The sequence below is a fragment of the Panthera onca genome, chromosome B2 (genome assembly GCF_046562875.1).
Source record: "Panthera onca isolate mPanOnc1 chromosome B2, mPanOnc1 haplotype 2, whole genome shotgun sequence".
NCBI classification, from domain to species: Eukaryota; Metazoa; Chordata; class Mammalia; order Carnivora; family Felidae; genus Panthera; species Panthera onca.
The window spans coordinates 75,861,028-75,884,531 of NC_138343.1; the positions used below are offsets into that span (position 1 = coordinate 75,861,028).

Consider the following 23,504-nt stretch of genomic DNA (forward strand, 5'->3'; position numbering starts at 1 on the left):
GAAAATACCCTGTTTGTGTCTGCCTAATAGAAGGGAAACACCCTGAGGCCTGGGTCATCGCTGAGTGATTATACAATAAGACCAATTGCTTGGAGGACAGAAGGAGAACTGCAAAGGTGTTCATAAATGAGTTGCCTGACAGAGTCACACAGAATTAGTCAGCTTTTAGTGACCATAGTGACCACAGAGTCATGACCTACTCATAATAACCCTCCAGAAGCATCATCCACACAAGAGGTGAACTACATACTGAAGAAGCTATTATGTCCATTGCCCACGATCCATACTTCTTTGAGGACATGCACTACTTTCTGCTTTGCAGAATTTCCTGGAGCTTTGCTGTCCAACATGGTAGCCACTAGCCACATATGGCTATTTAAACTTGAAATAATTAATATGGAAGAAAATTTAAAAATCAGTCCTTCATCATATTTGCCTCACTTGAGGTGCTCAGTAGCCACATGTAACTACTGTATGGGACAATGCAGATAGGTAACATTTACATTATTACAGAAAGTTCATTGGACTATTTGAGTATTCTGTTCTAGAATACTCATCCCCCATTTTTCCCAGTCCTCCAGGCCTTTGTCAAACAGAGCCTCACCTCACAGCTTTCCTTGATCCCTCTCCTCCCACTGCCACCATATAATCTTAATCACATCTTCCAATGTTCCCTTGGAACTTGGTATTACCCCTTGGTACTCTTGATACTACCTCTATTTTAACATTTACTGTATTGTGTCTTGACTGTGTATTTGCACATGTGACCCGGTGATGAGGCACCCCCAAAAGAATAAATTTTTCTTGCTCATCATCACATTTCTAGCAGCAGAATCAGTCATGTGGCAAATGCTTAACAAATTCTAAGTCCAGAGATGAATGAATGCTTGAACTTCATGTAAATAATCAAACACATGGGTTAAGAACTCAGGATGTCAAAAAAAAAAAAAGGGGGGGTGCCTGGGTGGCTCAGTCGGTTAAGCGTCCGACTTCGGCTCAGGTCATGATCTCTCAGTCCGTGAGTTCGAGCCCCGCATCGGGCTCTGTGCTGACAGCTCAGAGCCTGGAGCCTGTTTCAGATTCTGTGTCTCCCTCTCTCTCTCTCACCCTCCCCTGTTCATGCTCTGTCTCTCTCTGTCTCAAAAATAAATTAAAAAAAAAAAAAAAAAAAAAAAAAAAGAACTCAGGATGTCATGCACAACCTTCTCCCTGGGGTTCTGAAAGATGCATCACACACACATGGAAAGTAGAAAAAAAAAAAACAGGCAATTAATACAGAGTACAGTTTTATCAATCTGGGCACATATCTGGTAGCCCCAAAGCAGAGCTATGGTAAAAGATACTTCGTGAACTCAGTAGGGCCTCCTTCTTTATATATATTCTTTCCCCCTATATATTACTATTTCACCCCCAAGCTCTTGGTGGATCTTACCACTAGACTATGAAATCAAGCAAACCAACAAGCCAAAGTACTATCCTAAATTCCAGAGATAAAGGATTCGACAAATAGCAATAAGAAGTATGTGTGTCCCAATATACAGTGACCCACTCATCTAAGATGCTTGCCCCTAAGATGGCACCAGCTGCTGGGTCAACAGCCATCATTATGGTTTCTCTCATACAAAGATTCTCCCCAAAGTGTCCTGGGTCTCCACCAAGAAAGAAAACATTTTTTTTCTTGACAGATCACCCCTAATCCATGGTAGATGGAGAGATCTCTAGGTCCTCTTCTACAATTTTATATTTTTATATTATAAAATAAGTGCTGGGGCGCCTGGGTGGCTCGGTCGGTTAAGCATCCGACTTCAGCTCAGGTCATGATCTCGCCATCCGTGAGTTCGGGCCCCACTTCGGGCTCTGTGCTGACAGCTAAGAGCCTGGAGCCTGTTTTGGATTCTGAGTCTCCCTCTCTCTCTGCCCCTCCCCCACTCATGCTCTGTCTCTCTGTCTCTGAAAAATGAATAAACCTTAAAAAAAATTTTAAAAAAATAAGTGCTTTTTCTAGATGAAATAATGTTTATTACAATATCAACTCACTTGCACAGACATACAACTAATAACTTAGAAGTCAACATGTTAGTAAACCCTAATACAGCAATCCCTTTAAAGCCACTGGGCCCATAACTCCCAGGATACAATATGCCCATCTCTTGTGAAGCCTGGGCTGCTCTATCACCCTGACTATCTCGCTACAATCAACAACACGTCTGTGACTAGCTGGATGACAGGATGTAGAAAGCCTCACTTTCCCCCCTGTTATTTCTAGACTAGACTCTAGGAGGTGCCTGCAACAGAAACAGTCAATTCCTGAAACCATAACTTCAGCCCACTGAAGCTCCATACACTAAATGATCTCCAAGTTGCATGTAACACATTATTCCTGTAGTAGTGTCTCCCCTTTGAATTCACATAACATCATAATAGCTTTCAGAGATATTCATAATAAAATACCTACAGTTTGGGGAGGAGCATCTTATTTAGGTGTTGGCCATGACTCTCTCTTCATACAATTCAGTTCAAGGAGAGGAAGGAATGAAGGGAGGGTGAAAGGGAAGAGGGGAAGGAGGGAGGGAGGGAGGGAGGGAGGGAGGAGGGAGGAAGGAAAGAAGGAAGGGATGGAGGAAGAGAGAAGGGGTGGGGAGGAGAGGGGAGGGGAAGGGAATGGAAAGGAATAATAGAAAGAGAGGAAGAATGGAAGGGAGGAAGAAAGGAAAAAAAGAAGAGAGGAAGGGAGGGAAGAAGCAAAGAAGGAAGGGAGGGAGAAAGGAAGAAAAAAGAAGGAAATAGAGAGAGGAAAGAGGGAGAGAAGTATTCTTTACCCTATCTTTTTATGAGGAAGCTACAGTCCTCTGTGTCTTCATTAATAATGGCAAATGGCAGCTCACCAGGCAAAACCTCCAGACTTACCAAATTTGAGGTCCCATTCTAGGCTTACAAAATGCATTCATTATTTTATTCATTTATTGACACATTTATTCATGTATCCACTCCTTCATTAATCATTTTTTATCTTTACCATATGCTGTGGCAAAAATAAATGAGATACAGCTCCCTCCCTCACAGATCTCCCATTGTAGCTGAGCTAGTTGACCTACATGAAAAGCATATGTTGAGGTATATTCCTTTAAAAGAAGAATGCAAAGTACTGTGACAGTATTTTAGAGGGAAAGTTTATTTCTACTGGGGAAAGGAAAATGGAAGGAATGTAAATTATTGAAGTTTCATTGAAGAAAGACTAGAGTAAGTTTTGAATAATGAGAATGTAGGTTTGAAGGACATTCAGGACTGAAGGAAAAACATGAGGAACGACAAGGAAGTTTGAAAATGTCTGATGTCATTGGAGACTACCACCAAATTTGCTGAATATCTTGTCCAAAGCTTGTGGATGAGTCAACATGGGTTACCTCTGAAGGTCACTTGCTTCTCCAAAACTATCCTACTTGGTCTCTTAGGATCTTCTGGCTCTAAATTGTTATATTTCCTTAAGGTAAAACTGAGCAGATAGCAGACATTTAAACATATACCATTTCCAGTTCCTTTCTTCCCCACACACCAAGGTTATCACATTTGGAAAAACAAAATGAGCAGAAGCTATAAGGGACCCACCATGATGTTTGTTCGTTCTGAGCCAATCTTCCCTAAGGCAAGGCACTACTGGAAGCATGTAACATTCCTTGACAGATGTTCCTTTAAGATTCTCTTTATTGTTGCTGAGTGAGAGATTCTATTTTGTTTGAAAAATGTAGTTTAACTAATTTTCTCTTGAAATTCATTTAGACAAATTAATAAAAAGGAATCTGCAAATGTCCTGCAATCCATTTCATCAAATGCCTTCAAGAAAAATGTGCAGGAGTTTTCCAAAACCCTAAACAAGCAAGGTTTTCCCTTCCTGCTATTAATAGAGAAATATCTTATTACAGTTCTATAAACAGAGCCAAATTGAAAAAATTGCATTTAAATGATGTTAGGGTTTCCAAAGAAAACCACAAAACAAACTCCAAGTTAAGGCGATAATGCATCCCTGTTGTACCTTGGCACAGGAGCAAGCATTTTGCAGTGACCATCTGGGATATGTAACATCATAATAAGGGCAAGGGCACCAACTCATAGAGAAGCCAAGAGGCAACACTTTTTTTCCTGCCAACTGTGATATATTCTAGTATGAAGGTTTTTCCAGGAAACCAACATTTCAACTTTTACAAGACATTTGAAGACACCAAAAGTTTTTTCACTGCTATACCCCAAATATTTAATGCCAAGCAAATAGAAGATGCTCAATAAATATTTATTGATTAAATAAAAATTGAGAGTGCAAAACTTTTTCTATGATAATAAAAATTTCATGATGCTTTGGGATCCGTTAACCTTACCCTTAAGACCCTGAAGGATGTAGGGGTTCCTGGGTGGCTCAGTCGGCTAAGCATTAAGACTTTTGGTTTCGGCTGAGGTCATGATTTCATGGTTTGTGAGTTTAAGCCCCACATCAAGCTCTGTGCTGACAGTGTGGAGCCTGCTTTGGATAATCTCTCTCTCTCCCTCTCTCTGAATAAGTAAGTTTTTAAAAAAGACACTGAAGGATATATCATTATCTACCTAAGAACACTCCAGGTGTGTTGGGAGGAGGTGTAATTTAGCAAATACTATTAAATTTCTAAACCCAAAAATCACTTTAAAATGCTACTACTACTATTTCTACTAACAATGTGAAAAGGAAAATTTTAAAAGTTCATTAAAATGTTTTGGCCCTCACACTAAAAGCACAAGCAACAAAAGAAATAAATAGGTAAATTGGATCTCTTCAAAATTAAAACCTTTTGCAATGCAAAGGACATCATATGTAAAGCTAAAAGACAAAAAGACAGCCCATGGAATGGGAGAAAAATATTTGTAAATCATAGATCTGATGACTCTAAAATCTAGAATATATGAAGAACTCCTATACCTCAACAGTTAAAAGACAACCCAATTAAAAATGAGTAAAGGATCTAAATAGGCATTTCTCTAAAGAAGATACACAAATGGCCAATAAAGCACAGGAAAAGATATTCAGCATCATCAGTCATCAGGGAAATGCAAGTCAAAACCACAATGAGATACTACTTCACACCCAGATGGTTATAATCAAAAAGACTGATAATAACAACTGTTAGTAAGGATATGGAGAAATTGGAACCCACACACATTGCTCGTAAGAATGTAAAATGGTGCAACCACTTTGGAAAACAGTCTGGAAGTTCTATGAAACATTACAGCAGGACCCAGCAATTTCATTCTTAGGCATATACCCAAAAGAAAGGAAAACATATGCCCACATAAACACTTGCACACATATGTTTTAGCAGCATTATTCCTAACAGCCAAAAAATGGAAACAAGCCAATGTCCATCAGATGAATGATAAATATAATGTGAAAAATACCTACAATGAAATATCGTTTAGCAATTTAAGATATTTAAATATTAATCCATGCTACAACACGAATGAACTTTGCAAACATTGTAAGTGAAACAAGTCTGTCACAAAGGACCATATATTGTATGTGGTCCATCCATTCACATTAGATGTCCAGAACAAGCAAATCTATAGATAGAAAAATAGCTTAGTGGTTGCCTAGGACTTTGGGGTAAAGAAGGGGTAGAGGGAAAGGTGGGGTGATTGTTAATTGGCACAGAGATTTTCGCAGGGTGATGAAAATGTTCTAAAATTGATTGTGGCAATGGTTGCACAACTCTGAATATACTAAAAACCATTGAATTTCTCACTTTAAATAAGTGAATTGTATGGCTTGTGAATTGTGGCTCAACAAAGCTGTTATTCAGAAAAATATTTCGCCCTTATTAAGTTATTCTAGGACCTGATCACTATAATGTAAAATGTGGACACAGGATGTGTATGAAGATCCAGCCTTGTATAAATTCTATGAATTAGAGAATAATCAACTGTTTTATATTATTGTATGTGAGTCTCAGCATGAATCAAACCCTTCAAAAAGACACATTCAAGTGTTTTCTGGATGATGATACATCAAAATTTATTTTGAATGTACTTGAAATGATCTCTAGATATTTTACTACTTATTCCAAATTGAAATAATTTTATGCCATTCAATAAGAGCATCATGAAAAAGAAATTTTATTAACATCTTTTTCTGTTCACTGTAAAGTAGCAAATACCTTAAGTTCAGATTCTTCCAAATACTAAAACATTAAAGTATGCCCTACATATTATAACTAACAAAGGATAGTTCCATTTAAAAGGTAAATTCTAAGTAATCCAATAAATTTAAAGTAATCCTGCCAGGGGCGCCTGGATGGCTGAGCGTCCGACTTCGGCTCAGGTCATGATCTCGCGGTCTGTTGAGTTCAAGCCCCACGTCGGGCTCTGTGCTGACAGCTCAGAGTCATTCATGTGCTGGAGCCTGTTTTGAATTCTGTGTCTCCCTCTCTCTCTGACCCTCGCCCGTTCATGCTCTGTCTCTCTGTCTCAAAAATAAATAAACGTTAAAAAAATAAAATAAAATAAATAAAATAAAATAAAATAAAATAATCCTGGTTATGGTATGTTCTTTGTAAAAATAGATATACACAAATATGTATTTTTTTCCAAAAGACCTATATAAAGATATATTTTTATAAAACTATTTTCCTATTATACAGCTGAATGTTTTCTATAAACTGTCATATGAATTTAAAACTGAAAGGAACAGTAAAGTTCCTCATTTCGGCTACCCCTTTCACACATAAAAAAACTGAGATCTGAGGTGATGAAGTTTTTGTCCAAAATCATGATTGGGAAGTCCATGGTTTGAAACCAAGCTCCCTAATTCCCAAGGAATGATGTTCTCACCATATCAAAATTCCAAAAAAAAGAAAATTTATTATTTGAAAGTCTATCAGCATGTAGAAGGACACTATGTTTATATATGTCTTGGATGTTTTTATGCTTGAATATCTATTATTTGCTCATTTCCATCACTAATGTTTTTAAGCTTTGAGCTCTTAGAAGGTTGCATTCATGTATGTCTACCTAACTGTTCACATAGTCAACCTTACTCTCAACTCAGCATGTATTTTTTAAGTTTATTTTGAGAGAGAGAGAGAGAGAGCACACAGGGGAGGGGCAGAGAGAGAGGGAGAGAATCCCAAGTAGGCTCCGTGCTGTCAGCACAGAGCCCAATGCGGGGCTCTAACTCACAAACCATGAGATCATGACCTGAGCTGAAGTCGGACACTTAACCAACTGAGCCACCCAGGCATCCCTCAGCACGTATTTTACAGAATGACTGACAATCAAGGATATTAAAACATAATGTGGTAATAACTTAATAAAATTATTTAATTTCCAATGGAAAGCTTTAGAAAACCTCCATGTAAATGAGTCAATAAACTCCCCATGAGGAAACCCGGCATGGTTGCACTTTGAAAGGATTCTTTACAAACCTGTCTAATTAGAGACAGCATCAGCATAGCATCCACCAGCTCTGCCATGACTCCTGAAAGAAGCTCATGAAATGATTATTTTTAATGGCTTTACACCAAGTTTGGTTAGAGAGCCTTCTCCTTGCACCTTCCTCTTCCCTTCCAAATCTTTCCAGAATTGCCCTACTCCAAAAATTGCTCTTTTCTTCTAATCAAACTTCTGGCTACCTCCAAAGCTTATGTTTATCTAATTCATAGTGAGGTGCAAGTTGCTGATTTAGGTTTAAATCTGGGGAGTGATGTCTCAAGAAGAATTCACATTTTTTTAAAATGTTTATTTATTTTTGAGAGAGAGAGAAAGAGAGCGGGGGAGGGACAGAGAGAGAAGGAGACATAGAATCTGAAGCAGGCTTCAGGCTTTGAGCTGTCAGCACAGAGACCAATGCAGGGCTGGAGCTCAAACTGCAAGATCATGACCTGAACCGAAGTCGGGTGCTCAACCAACTGAGCCACCCAGGCACCCCGAGAGGAATTCACATTTTAAAGTGAGGTTTCTTTTGCTCAAAATTCCATTAATTAATGTGAAGAGTGAGGGTGATCCTTTGCTAGATCAGCAACCTTGTGCTCCAATCTCTTCTGGGGACTGTGGAAGTCTCCTGACCCCCTACATTCCAGAAATCAGGGGTCAGCAAGTGGGTGCCCTGCTTGTGAAAAGCTGTTGACCTCTGGGAAGGAGCTTGTATAGAAGCAAGTGTTAATTTTCAAAATGTGACTGGCTGTGATAGCAGCAGCATCACCTCATCACAATGTCCCTTGGAATGTTTTCCAGTCAAGGGGTCTAGAAGTGATCTGTCATCACTGGTCAGTGGTAAAAGCGCCTCATTCTTGTATGCTTGCCCTTCTCCCCTAGACCAGAAACAAAACATACCACCATGTCCTTCTCTTCTTACATTTGAATTTTCATGTGTTCAACATTTGTCAGGGCTTCACCTTCAATGACATGGTCAGGGCACCAAGAAATTATATTTAACATATGAAAAATGAATGCCAGACCCATTTTGCCATGCCTTGTAATCGAAAGCTACAAAATTTGTGTTTGGGGTGTTCATATGTGTGCTTGTTCTTGGAACAACATTTATAGACACTTTAAATGATTACCCTCCAAAGTCGTAAAAGGGTTTAGTAACACACTTTAATATATAATTTCTTAAGCACTTTTTTAATAAAATACAGATATATAATTATAATTATCAATGCATGTATGTCATTTAATATAATGATAAAAGGCTAGTCTTTGAAGTGACATGGTGATTAATATTTACAGTAAAGCCTAAAGGAAACAGCAATTTGTACAATATTGCTAAATCAAAAAAAATTAATAAAAAATTCTACTCGTATTGTGGTATCATTTCATATCACCAACAGCAAAAAGGAAAATGCTCTCCCTATTAGTATATATGGGGATGGATCATTAATTAATTTCCATGTCTTCTTAAGATAGAAAACTCTTGTTCTTGAACTGTACTAAGCATTAAGGCTGGGATGTACTCATGAGGACTTTTCCTAAATCTCTGTCAAGCAATCAACACCACACACAAACATCTTATACAGATCTACCTACTGGAAATAGTTTGTGTCCCTTCGTGCTAATCTTCAATTTAAAAATCAATACTAATTTGATGAATTGTTACAGAATCCATGGGGAAATTTATCAACATCCATAAACAGAGTCATATCCTGTGCAACTACTTTTCAAATAGTTATCAGCCTAAATATTTAACAGCCATGTTGTGTTAAAGTAAAGAAGCAAATCAGGAACTACACCCTTTCCCCATCTAAACTAGGGAAGAGTTAAAGCAATTCTGTTTACAAATGAAAGGAAATCACACTGCTTTAGCTTGACAAATATATGAAAGGTCGTTAATGAGTCAAGGAACAGACGTATTACTTTAGTTTCTCAACAGACAGATGGTAATGCTCCTCACCATGCATTCTTAGCCTTTCTGATTCATCTCATAATGTGCTATCGAAGTTACTTGTTTTGAAATCTTCAACCATGTATACATTATTTTAGGGATTTTTCAAAAACTAATTCTGTTTTCATTTTTCCAGTTTTGAGGTCGAAAATGCTGCTGAGGTTAAAAGTTTTATAGATCCTTTATCATAATTAGTATCTTCCTCCTTCATCCTGTAAGAGGGTCTTTATAGTAATGGGCTTTGGCCTTTGCACTACAACCCCCAAAAGACAGATTGCTGGAGATAACCCCCTGAAATTCCTCACAGTGTTATTTAATACCATAAAAGCCTAGAATCTGTTTCAGGAAAGACTCAGAGAAACAAAGTTAAGGAGGAAGGGAGGTTTCAATTTGTAGGAGTTACGAGACGTAAATAAGTAGCATAAATGCCTTTTTCCTTATAGACCATGGATCAGGAATCTCAAAGCAAAATGGAAAAAATATCCTGAATGAAAAACCACACTATAAAAATCTAAGGGACAGCTGACAACATTATTCCTCTTGATTTAAAAAGACAGACACTTCTCATTTGAATCAAAGAATTTGAGGTGGATTTATTTTCTTTTTACCATTCCACTCATATCATGTGTTCCTTCCCTGGCAAAAACTGGAATCTAAAAATGTTTACTAGAACATTCTTTAATGGTCTACTTAAACGAAATAAAATGAGCAAAAAACCCAAAATACTAGAAATTTATTCTCTGCAGATGAGTAAGTACCTCTTATATACCCAATGGAAAGTGAAAAGAAAGTACAAGCCTCTCTTCCACTTTACTTAAGTGAAAAATTATCATAGGTCATGGATTTTTACAGAACCAAGGTCATCTACTATCTGTGACAAACAAGAGCAAGCAAGAACACAAAAGCTAATCCTTCATGATTACAAATACCTCAGAACTAATACCAAGACCTCAACTGGCTTTTGCATTTTAGGTTCTCACATTGTGCCCAAGAATAACAGAAATCACAAGACTCCATGTGCTGGTTACTGTTAGTTATCAACACTCAAGTATGAAACTGTGTAGAGCATTTTTCTGATAAATTAAGTTATAAGTCTTGGTCTGGTTAGTATCACTGCCAAGTTTTAAGTTTGCTGTTTGGTTTTTAAAAGAGTCTGAGAATTTTGGTTAAACATTATTACTTATGCCAATACTCTGTGAAACTAGACGAAATGGGTGGGGAGGGGGGAGGATGTGGTTTTGTAGGCTGCAAAACTCCACATGCTATATACGGTATATGTATATACCATAGATAATTACAATCTCACCATGAGAAAGTCAAAACACTCAGTGAGCCTTCACTTCCTATTATATGTAAATCTTACAAGCTACTGATAGTTTCTTTTCATATCGCTTTCAAAAAAAAAAAAGAAAAAGAAAAAGAAAACAAGAAAAGAAAATACATTAGACCAATCGGAATATGGTTTAAACTTCAAGGATTCATCAGACCATATGTGCAGACACTTGAGATGATGACAGAGTTAAGCTTCCTAGGGTCCTAGAGTCAAAGAAACTCTGCTGACCCCCACTGCTAAGCAGGTGCACTCCTTCCACAGGGGGCAACATCTGCCGATCGGTCATGGTCCCACTCGGTGAGGACCCCAAGAAACTTCCTTGGGAAGAAACAATTTTCTCAGGACTGGCAGCCAGCTTGGGGGATGTAGAGAAATTATATCCATACAAGGCACAGGGGCTGTGTAACCTGAAAGTGTTATAGGAACCCTGATGGGTCTGGTTAGCAGCAAAGGTGTTGCTGGAAGGTGAAGGCATGATGTATTGGAGCTGGGGGGACATCCCCGAAATCTGCATGGACAAGCTGGTCTGTGGGCAGCTGAAAGTGTCCCCATCAGCGCCGCCCATGGACATGTTCACAGAGGTGCTGCTGCTCACGCCCACATAGGAAGGAGTCCTGGGCGTGGCGAAGGTCTCGCCGGTCTGGTTGGTGAGCCTGTTGTAAGTCTCGGCCAAGGATGTGCTGTATCGGTTGAGGGTGAGGCCAGAGCGGGCACAGGCAGAGTAGTCAGCTGGGGCCAGGCTACACAGCTGGCTGGTGTTGGGCCCCAGATGGAAGGCAGGAGAGGAGCAAGGGGAGCCAGACAAAAGATGAGGGTGGGTGGCAGGGACACCACTCCCAGAGCCTTGGAGCAATGTGGAGGAACTCGTACTTCCTACAAAAGAAGTTGAAATGTAAAGAGCAACGACTCTACAGCCATGTCTGCCTTTCGATTTTGTGAGCATGAGCGAGACACAGCTTGTCACAAGGAAGCCTACACTGAACAACGAAAAGGAGATGCTTTTGTCTCTCAAGGAATTATAACTTTACTGAATTCCGACAGCAACATGTTAGACACAGATCCTCTCAACATTCCCAAGGCAAATGATCTCCCCAGGCAATAATTTTTTTTTACTGCAGAGGATATTAGGACACTGCCACATAGAATTTTCACATTTTCTCCCTCCATCAGCTTTCCCAAAGGCTTCAGATTTTTCTCTAATAAATATTACGAATACTGACTTTTCTGGCAACTTTATAAATTTCATCTCACTCTGTATCGTCTTCAGAGAGTATAGTTATCATCTGTCTTCTTTCCTTATTTTACTTTTTCAGCAGACCTTGCTCTGGGTCGATATGTTTTCTTGCAAGAAAATAGAAGTAACTTAAAGGAAAGAGCCAAACTGGTCAAAGACACATCCTGCCTCAAACACATCTGCAGCTTCCCACCAAAAGCTTGTGTGCATCAATGGCTGTACCCCAGAGGGCTATTGCAAGAAGACAATAGTCTAGAACTTCAAAAATCTTATTTCCAACCAGAAAACAGGTTGGTGACTCACATGCTAACACGAGAGCAAAGGCCCACCATAGAAACAGTCCTTTGAAACAGAGAGGGTGGTTAACCCTGGGTCCAATCAATAATGGTGGTGGTGGCCCTCTTCCCCTCTCTGGATTCGCTGGCAGATTGATGTTTGCAAACTTGACAGAAGTTAGGGGGAGAGAATTCAAACAGGCTGGACAGGTTGTAAAGCCTTCATTGCTCCAGCAACAGTCTTTTATATAGCTTCTCAAAATAATCTAAAAGCCCAAGCCGGTCAATGATAATTATCTAAAACCCAGCATGTTAATTGTCACCGGGTTGCTGGGCAGGATCAGGCATAAAAAGCCTGAGTGCAGGAGTGGGCTGAGAGTCCTACCTACCGAGCAGAGAAGGAAGCATCATTCCTTGGCATGCAGCTCTCCATGAGGAAACACTAGCCTGAGCTTGGGGGAAATACTCAGAGGTGAGCCAGAGGAAGTCTGCCTGAGTGTGCCTGATCTTCTCAGCATAAATCCAACAGGAGAACTGTGTCTACAGGCAATGCTGCTGAAGGAAGTGAAGAAAGAAGCTGGCAAGAAAGGGTGAACTGGGACCACCACTGGCGACTCCCTGTGCAGTGCGCCTGGCACAGGAGCTCACAGTCCAATGCTAATTTTAACAAGACGTTTAAGGGTGACATAAAGGTCGTGCAATATATAAACAGCCTAAAACATCCAAGACTTCACCTATAACCGTTTTTCTGGTCCCCATCCTCATTCCACACAGAAGAGATAGATCCTGTCACAAGAGGATGTTGGTAATGAGGTCACCATTGTAGATGCAATTGACTCATTCATTTTTCAGTGCCCGAGCTTCCAGTCAAGAACTGGCTGTATCTATGACCCAGGAGACTTTGTTTTACCTTGCTTGGGAATTCCAGGGATATCTTCAAAGGTGAGAGTCCGCAGTGAAGGTCTCCAGAATGCGTATGACTCCACAAGGGCTTCCAAACCCATTCTAAATGGAAGGATCGGGATGGAGGCGGACAAAAGAAGCCTAGTTAGGAGCAGTTGGAGCTTTCGGCAGTAATAAGCAGCTCAGAAAACATCACCGGTGTTGATGGTGGCCCCCCCCACATCGGTAGGGTAGGAGTTTGGCACAGGCATGAAGAAATGCTTCAGAGATGGGCTACATTCTGTCACCAGGTGCACAAGATGATGGAAACCACCCAAGATGTCCTGTTAACATTCTCAGAAAACTAAGCCGACCTCGGAGAATAAAAAGCTGTCCCTCTGTGCTAAGGAACTGAGGCGAAGGGGTCCATCCTAGCTGATGTGAGTCCAAGGCCCTGCTGGGATCTGGAATCCACCCTCTTTCCCTGTAACATTACTTCTCCCTCTGATGAGCAAGGCTTTGAGACAAAAGCATGACCCTGTAAAGCCAATTTTGCTGAAGAGGCACTTCTGCCCATCATTCAGTGCCTCGGTAGCCAACTTTAGAAGAACACTCATCCAAAGAAAACTGACTACTCTCTGGGGGGCGCAATCTCCACCACACCCAGTAGAGCCAGGATGGGCTCCCCTCCAGCAATAGGGAGTCCAGGAAGGTAGGAGGCAGCACTGATCTCTCAGCCCAACATGCAGAAGGAACACAGGAAGGTGATCTCACAGGCTGGTGTAGTATCTGGGGCTAGTATCAGCATCATTCTTTTCAGGCCTTTACATACACTTAATGAATGGATACTTAAAGACACAGGACAGGTTGGTTGTAAACCATTTACATGAAATATGTATATTTGAAAACAAAGGTAACTACTCTAAATACATACATAAAGGTATGTATGTATCTCCTACCATAAGTGATTCAGAATCTTCTTCTCCTTATATCAGATAACTAAGTCCTCTATGTTCTGGAAATGAGGCGCTTCACTCACCCATTCTCAAGACCTCAGTCTTCCCTCAACTACCACAGCCCTAAGCGATTTGTAGGAAATGCCTGCTTTCTGAGTGTCCAGCAATACTCAGACATCTCTTGTGATTGTCAAACACACTTTTATTTAACACAGATAATCTATATTTAATGCAAATGTTAAAGATCAGGTCTTTCTCTAATAGCTTGTGCTCAACTTGCTACTTCCTCTGGACACCTTGCATCCCCAAATAAGAACTATGAACAAAGACTACAGGACCCCCCTCATCCTGGAGTCATATCACCTACACGACATGGGGAAAACTCTAAACACTCATAGTGAGTGCTATATGCAGATAAAACCATCTTATACAACTTGCCCTACTGCTCTAAGGTTTTACACACTGAATTTACTTCCTTAGAGTGTTCAGAGTATAGAATCTATTAATTTGTTGACATCTATCATGACTCCACGGAGCATCACTACCACATCTTAGTGACAGAAGGGACAGCGATATGTGTGTGGATGGGTGGTGTGAGTACCCATCACCGGTTGTGTGTATGAGCCATCCTCACGTGAGCCCAAGCATGGACCTGACTCATCTCTCAAGTCATAAGTTCAGGGGGTGCTGCTCTTAAAGCACTTCAAAGAGCCATCACCAGCCCCACACAGGTGCTAGTACTGGGCTGCCAAAGGGGAACAGAGTGGACCCTGCACATGCCTTACACCTGGGCTGCACTGACAGTGAAGGGCAGAATCTGGCTTTGGATATAATCAGTGTTGCACAGAGAGAGGATTATTTCATGGTAAGAACACTGGATTGGGGGTCAGGAGAATTGGGCTGTGGCTGCAATTCATTAAAATTCATTGTGTGACCCTAAGTAAATGTTTTAACCTCCCTGGACTTCAGTTTCCCACAAAGTGAGGATTCTTTACAAAAGCTCTGCCTCATTTCCTAGCACTAAAATTGTTTGCTACTAAGTGATTTTTCCAAAACCAGACATCATATCTGTGGCTGACTACAAGCCAAATGCAAGATCACTCTACTCAGTAATATTTTACATACATGAAAGTATTGATTTGGGGGCAGTTTGGCAGCTTGGTCAGTCCCAAAACCCATGTAGCCTGCAGGCTGCATTTAATACTCAACTAATGAATGCTGGGGACTACTTATCTGATTCATCTATATTTAGCTTGTACTCAGTTTTTATGACTTTCTAGAAACAAGCTTTTTTTTAATCCTAAAGAATGTTAGGATGCAGTTTTGTACAAAACTGCTTTTTCATTACCACATGGATGAGTTCTAGTAATCACAGTTCTAAGTACTAAGGATACCAAAGTGGTCACGGAGTGGTCTCAAGGGGAGTTTGCTAAGAGGTAATTAATAAGCATCCACTGGACTTAGACATGTATTAACTGCAGAGATGTGCATTATTGCATTATCTGTTTTAGCCGTGTAAACTTTACTATGCTTCAAATACAAATCCATAGACCAAATTCTTGGGGAGATGTTATTGATCATCACAAACATATAATCCCAAGCTTTAAAGGGATGCTCTGAAGGTGACATATCGACAAGTCAGCTGACTTGGAGCTATCGATATTTTTCTCGAGGCTGCTGTTTCACACTGCAAGTTCCAGAAAGGATTTCAGATATTGTGCAGGAAACAGTTATAAAATATTTATTAGCTGAATCTGGACTTTTTAAAAAAGGCCTTCATTTTCTCTAGTAATGGAGACTTTTCCCATCTAGTTAAAGAAAAGATAAAAGCACCTCCTGCAGGAGTGTAGCCAAGGCGATAATTTATACAAGATGCCTTTGAACAATTTCCACATTTTATCACCACCCTAATTTATGCTATCAAATGGCCAAGTTTATTTAGTAAAATGGTTATGTTTTTCCTGAAGTATTTAAAGCAGAGAAATTTCTGTACCTTCCTGAGTAAAAAATTTTATAGGGTCAAACCCAAGGCCTAACTGAAGAATGAAACTATTCTCAGCACATAAATTCTCTTTCACGTAGCAAATGTCTTGCAGGAGAGCTTTTAAGGGTTGAAGCTACTGATTCCTATAAAATAGGCTGTGGAGCCATAAATAACCAGGAAGGGATAATTTTTAATTAAAGCAAATTGTTTTATAAAGTTTAAAAAATCACAAGTCCATGTTTATTTCTTGTCCTGCTTAATTTGTTTATTTCATGTGTGGGGAAAAATAAAAACAGAATTTATGTTAAAAAGTAGTATCAACAAAACAACACAACCAGGGGTATTAAAGAAATATAATTAACTTTTTCTCTTGGGCTTTCTTCTCTATTTCTGTGAAAAAAATATCACTCCTTCCCCAAGCCCTCAACACCAAGGCACCCTCCAAGTCTTACATATAACTTACTCTTTTTTAAACGAAAATAATAGGTAAGTTAGAAATCTTCAAAGCTGACCAAATCCGCTCCTCTATACATGTGTTTTTGCATTTATCAATAGAAAATGTTAAAATTAAATTTTTAAAAAGAGGATATTGATTTATAAATATTTAGCATTCCAAAATAAGGACTGAAGAGCTATCTATCATAAGCAGGAAAACTAACTTTAATAAGCTAAAAATTAAAATTATTTACTTCACTAACAAAAAGCTATAGATAGGCTCAACATGTTTTTCTTGTACTGCGACACTGCTTAAATAATTGACGCAAACAAAAAAAATTTAACAAAGTGTTAAAACTTAAAATTTAGTAAGTGTTAAAACATAATTCATTATGTTCTGTATGTCCTTTAAAAACTAAAAATTTTAGGGGCACCTGGGTGGCTCAGTTGGCTGGGCATCCTACTTCGGCTCAGGTTATGATCTCGCGTCGCGTCGGTGAGTTCGATCCCTGCCTCAGGCTCTGTGCTGACAGTTCAGAGCCTGGAGCCTGCTTCAGATTCTTTGTCTCCCTCTCTTTCTGCACCCCCCACCCCACACTCTGTTTCTCTCTCTCTCAAAAACAAATAACATAAATTTAAAAAAACTTTTTTAAAAACTAAAAAATTAAGAGTCAGTAAAGAAATAGGAACAAGCACTAAGGATGCGACAACTCTATACTTGTAAAACAAAGGGAAGGAAAAAATTCATATCAAACCTAGTATTTTGACTTCATGATACCAAACAAAGACTTAGTTTATTTTCACCAAACCCACAGATTTTTTTTCACTGACCAAATTTTAAAAACCCAATGTTTTTCATTATGCTGATGTTTCTAGAATTCTTTGTGAAAACTTGTCATATGCATCTTATCATCTCACTTCTATTTGTAGGCTCATTCACTATTGTTATCTATCCAAAATACACCTTTAAAAATATTTTTAAATGTATTGCTTCAAAAATGAACCGACAGTATACAAGCAGTGTGATTCTCCCAGTGTTGACAGCAGTGATGTGTTTGGTAGGTTAGTCCTATAGGAGAAGCTGGACACAGTTCCTGGCTATATATTCTTTACACCTCAATGCTGCCTTCCTGGAGTTTCAGCGAGTTTTAATAAATGTATTCTCTGCTTTAAAAAAATGAATTGGGGGGCGCCTGGGTGGCGCAGTCGGTTAAGCGTCCGACTTCAGCCAGGTCACGATCTCACGGTCCGTGAGTTCGAGCCCCGCGTCGGGCTCTGGGCTGATGGCTCGGAGCCTGGAGCCTGTTCTGTGTCTCCCTCTCTCTCTGACCCTCCCCTGTTCATGCTCTGTCTCTCTCTGTCCCAAAAAAATAAATAAAAAACGTTGAAAAAAAAATTAAAAAAAAAAAATGAATTGGAAGTAATGTAAGACTCTTAAATGGATAAATACTATACTGCTATAACCAAAACCACAAGAAGATTCCATTAAGTGCTTGTCAAGGTAGAAAAGAAGTCACCCCAAAGGCTCCCTTCAGTCCCTCACCAGTGACCACCTCGGTTACTAAATTATTCAGCTTTTAAAAACTCCTCTGAACAGCAAAGTTAACTAAGAACTAATGTAACAGCAAAAGCCAAGCAAAGTTTTCTCCACACTGAAACAAACATCTAAAAAAAGACAGAATAACTTCAATATATCAGACAACAGGTATTATAGGAATACCTGCAAATCTTCCTACAGAATGAAGAATTTCAGAGGGAATTATTGGCCAGTCCTGTTATTCGTCAGTCTTGTTGATCTACCTGCACTAAGTTAAAGGCTACTCCACTCTCAGTGCATTTCAGCTGCATTTTAGTCCTCCCATTGCACGGTGTTTTAACAATGCCATTACATATGAAGATGAAACCAAACCTCTTCAAGCACTTGAGTGTATTCTGAGAAAAAAATCTCTGTCTGCACCAACTTTGCCTGATTAATCAACTGGAAGAATGAAATATCTGGACTACTACCTGATTGTTTCCTCTCAACACTTTTAAATCAAACAGTCCCTAAAACAAGATAATTGGGATTTTGACTTCCTATAGACACAGCCTATGAATACCAAGTTTTCAAGAAGTGTTAGAATAATTTCTGGAGTAAAATTATAAAACTTTATCAAATATTTCTTTCTAAAAGCAAAATGCTTTTAAAAACATTTAAGGCAAAGCCTTACCCTGAAAAGGCCTCTGGAGAACGTTAGTCTATTATTACTATTACTATCAATACTTATCTTAGAAAATGTTGCACCAAACTGTATTGGAATAGAGTCATATCAATAAATTCAAAAACCCTTGGCACACAGACTAGGGTGATCTGCTTTTTGATAAAAGTAATAGAGTGGAATTCATTATTGTAGCTCTCCCACTTAGTACAAACACCATAAAACACGCCACAGAAAAAATAAACAAGTGTGTGGCTGTCAGCGGAGCCAAGACAAATTTGGAAACTAAAGAACATCAGCTCTCTTGGCAAAGGGGAGTAGTTTCATATTCTAGTTGGAAATCTGAGGGAAAGAGAAACCCCACCATGTTCGAAAAACAGAATCAATAGATTGTTGTGATATCACTAAGCAAATTCTAAACCGTGAGCAGATGCACAGAGGCTACTGACTTAGAATACTGAAGCCCCAGGGCCTGAAAGGCAGGCTATTGATTTGAGATACTGAAGCCCCTGTGCCTAAAGGGCAGGTCTCCTCAAGCCCCCTTCAGAGGTGGCCTGCACTGTGCACCCTGAGAACTTCCATTTTTCAGCCAGCATCACACATCAGAGTTCACCTTAGGAATGGGCAGACTCCAGCACTAGACCCAAAAATAAGTTACCTCCAAGGCCCAGTGTTAGCGACAAATTTTAATCCTCATCAGAAAATGATTTCAAAATCATGTCAGTAAATTTAACTCTTTACCTTGTAATGGAAAATTCACAATAAAAAGTCAAATATATTTATCAGAGCCAAAATGCTCTTCACTAAGACTTACCGGTTACGCCCAGAGTCTCGAAAGCCTTTGGCAAATGGATTCCTATCTATCTTTAGGCGAGTAATCTGCAGAGCAGGAAAAAAGTCATAACAAATATTAGAAATGTCAAGGAAGGTTATTAAAGACAGAAATGGTAGAAGAACTACAAGCAATTCCAAAATTGACTGTGTTCCTCTCCCCTATTTCTCAGGTATTTTATTATTTTAGCTGCAAATCAAAAGAAAATTTCAGAAATCACCTAGACATTCATCTGCTAAGAAAAAGACAATCCCCATCCATACTCAAACTCTGTAAATAAAATTTGTTTTGCTTTTAATATCACTAGAGAAGGAAATTCTGAATCTTCTCTTGATAACTTGTCCTTTGTTTTCAATCCCTCTGAACTAAAGCACTTCCCTTCAACTCTGTGGTAATGGATAACAGCTAATATCCAACTTCTATTTATTCAAGTTATTTATATGCTTGAATGCTATTAAGCTTCAACATATTCCTCTCTTCTTCTGAAGGTAATATACACTTCTTTAACTTTTCTGCCTTTGTATTTTTGTCTCTCTTTGAATCATCTTTATGGCTCTCATCTTAAAGTTTTATTCTTTCCTGTTTTTTTTCTGTTGAATCCTGACCTGGTCAGAGCAATATAGTGAATGTCTAACCAGAGGTAACCACTACTGGAAGACTCTAATGAGATTAAATCCTATTCATGTAGTAGAAATAAATGATGCTTTAATTTTAACTAAAATTTGGGGGTAGAATTTTTACAAATGGCCTAATCATTTCCATTAAACATAGTTTTTAGTTATACCATCTTGTAATTGACACTAATAAACAACATCTCATCTATTTCTTAACAGATCTGCACCTTGCCCAAAGGAATTTACAGCCTGTTTTCAAAGAAGCACATCATGCTTTGTTTTTTATGCTCTTTGGTTTAGTGGAATCTACCAAGTTAATGAACATACTTCCGATGGTACCATTTTGGCTAAGGACAAATGAAAACTATTGGATAACACTAAGACCAAAAAAAAAAAAGGGGGGGGGGCATCTTTGAAAAGTCTTCTGCAGTCCCCTATATTGTCCTCTGTGTGCTCTGTGCAGTACCTGAGATACATGTGCTCCACATGATACTGTCTTAGTATGTGGATAAAACTACCTTATAAAGGATATAATGTAAAGGTTTGCTAATTAATTCAGCATGACTGCCATTCTGTCATTGATGGAGTTCTTTATAATTCATTATGGCTTAATTCTTTGTTCATTTAAATAATATTTAAATAACATTAAATAACTTAAATGTTCATTTAAAGTAGTATTTCAAAAAAGAGTACAGATTTATATAATGGTGCCTTGTCTGAATAGAGATATACTACTATTATCATTATTTTTATTCCTGAGTGCATACTATGTATGCTGTAGTGAGAATTTTATACACATATTTCATTTAATTCTCATGGCAACTTATACATAGTTATTATCCCAATTTTATGGTTTTTTTTTAAACTGAGGCTTAAGTTTCCTATGGTTTCATAAGGTTACTTGGCAATAGAATTAGGCTGGGACTCTAGGCTTCAGAACCCATGCTAACCACCAGGCTAAGCTGCCTACCAATTTTCCATGAGTTCTTAAAAATAGTAGCCAAGAAGATAAAAAATGAACATCACTGCATTTTGTCATTATCAATTTCCTTTTGAAGTTTCTTACCCTATTAACTGATTTGTCAATGTTTATCAACTGGTGTTAGTCACCAACATGTACCAAAAGCTTATTGTATCTTGTTTATTGTATCACAGAGGCCGGGAGAATACACACATTTGACATGGCTAATTTGTTTGTGCTTGAGACAGAGAAAGAGGCAGAGAGAGAGAAAGAAGATAACTGGGGTTCCTTAAAAGGTAGTGAATATCTCAGCTCTTTTTCTCCTTATGCATTTTTCCTAAAACAAAAAAAAATTCATTCTCTGCACCTAACATATTTTAAGAATATCTTCCTAATAATTTCCAGTCCTTCTAAAGGTTAATTTCATGCTTGTTTCTAAAAGTCTATATAAAAGCATGACAACGTGAATGAGAGAACGGGACATCTTCAGCTGTGGGGCTGGCGTCTCCCCATGGATGAGAGGGGATGAGCCCCCCAGCCCTAAAGTAAGATGCAGAGGACAGGATCCAAACCTCCTCATAAGCTTTAAAACAACAGAAACCACAACAGAGTTTAACATCTAACTGAGATGTAAATAAACGTAATAAGTGGAGAGCTAAAATAATTCTGTTGATCACTAAAACTAAAGAAGAAAAAAATCTACCACATACCATATCAGCCTCAACTACATCACGATTTTTTACGAAAACTCGCCGTAACTGCATGGACTAAAAAAATTGCCTCAAATCAATTTTCCACTTACTTGACACAGCCTTAAAGAAATACATACACTTACCAATATCAAAAAGAAATACTTCACCTCTGAAATTATTACTAATTTTATGAAAAGATTACTCCACAATTGATCTCTCAACTTATAAGCCTATGTATCACCTTCTGTCACAATTAAAGCCTATCTTGAAAGAAACAGCCCTTTTTGTATATGTACCAAAATGACTATATAAGATAAATGCCTCTGAAATATTTCCTATAATACATGGATTATAGTTTTAAAATAATGTGTTATCTTTCAAATTCTACTTGTTTATTTCCTAGGCAATCTTTCATATTCTTCTTGTCTATTTCCACATGCTTTTTAATTTTAATTATGACTTTATGATTCCATATCTCAAAATGGAAAGTAAACCTACATTGCCAGTCATGAGACACATTCTTGTCTAAAGAAATTCTCACGATAGTAGCCTTACTTGGAGAATCACAGAAAAAGATTTTTATACACACACACACACACACACACACACACGCACACACTCTCTGGATGTCTTATATGGCAAATGCTTTATGACAGTTGGTAACACTGAGATACAGTGAAAAGGATAGCTAGCTTTCAATTTACCCCTGAAACGAAAACTCTAGAAAGATACAAACTCTGAGAACAATACCTGCTGATTCTGATAGGCAGTGACAGTCGTGAAGACAGTTTCTGGGAAGGAGAATGCCTTTACTCCGTCCCCAGATGGAACAGGCTTGATGGGAGAAAGATCATCCCCGCAGTCTTTACGGATGACATGGACTCGTGGTTGGTATTTGTGCATAGAATGAAGAATAATCTGTATCAAGGAAAGAAGGCCAAAAATATCAAGAACTTCTGCCCAGTCTTATCACCATGACTAAATATTTAATGTGTAAGAAAAATTGGCAGAAGTGCCAGTTTAATAAAGTATATCAAAAAAGTAAATAAAATATATCAAAATTGTAGAGGAAGGGCTAAGAAGTTATTTGTAAAATATGCATAAAACTACAAAAGGAAAAAGAGAGTCATAATTTTGGTGGAACCTTGTGAATAATCATGAACTTAACATCTAATTTTCTGTTTCTGAAAACACAAGAATAAATTCATCAACATTTTTTTTTAATTTTTTTAAATGTTTATTTATGTTTGAGAGACAGAGACAGAGTGTGAGTAGGTGAGGGGCAGAGAAAGAGAGAATCTGAAGCAGGCTCCAGGCTCCAAGCTGTCAGCACAGAGCCCAACGCGGGGCTCAAACTCACGGACTATGAGATCATGACCTGAGTGAAGTTGGACGCTTAACCAACTGAGCCACCCAGGCGCCCCAACATTTTATTTATAATGAGCCAAATGGAACACAAAACCCAAATCAGTAAAACTAAAAATGAGATTTAAATGATTATTTAAATTCAACCACAGTCATCCCCTAAAAATAAGTATTTGCACACCAAGGTTTTTCTTAAGAGAGCATTTTTCCTCTATTGGTGATGACAACGTGCCTATTCAAGGGCAAAAGGAATTTTAAGAACACCCAAGGGTCTGCCTTGTGTGTGGCTTGCAATATCCCTGGTTTTCCCAGAGAACCCAGTGTCTACACCTTCATGACAATGAAACTT

General features: G+C 38.6%; 1 protein-coding gene across 1 annotated transcript in view; it reads right to left on the reverse strand.

Moving 5' to 3' along the window:
- Positions 1–8,588: 8,588 nt before the first annotated feature.
- Positions 8,589–23,504, reverse strand: part of TBX18 (T-box transcription factor 18) — a 30,062-nt gene continuing 15,146 nt past the window's right edge. Inside the window, exons 5-8 of the mRNA XM_060616093.3 lie at positions 22,541–22,708; positions 19,506–19,570; positions 13,147–13,241; positions 8,589–11,600 (exon numbers count right to left, since the gene is read on the reverse strand). Coding sequence (XP_060472076.2) covers positions 10,876–11,600; positions 13,147–13,241; positions 19,506–19,570; positions 22,541–22,708 — 1,053 coding nt within the window. The 3' untranslated portion in view covers positions 8,589–10,875. The remainder of the gene's footprint in view (positions 11,601–13,146; positions 13,242–19,505; positions 19,571–22,540; positions 22,709–23,504) is intronic.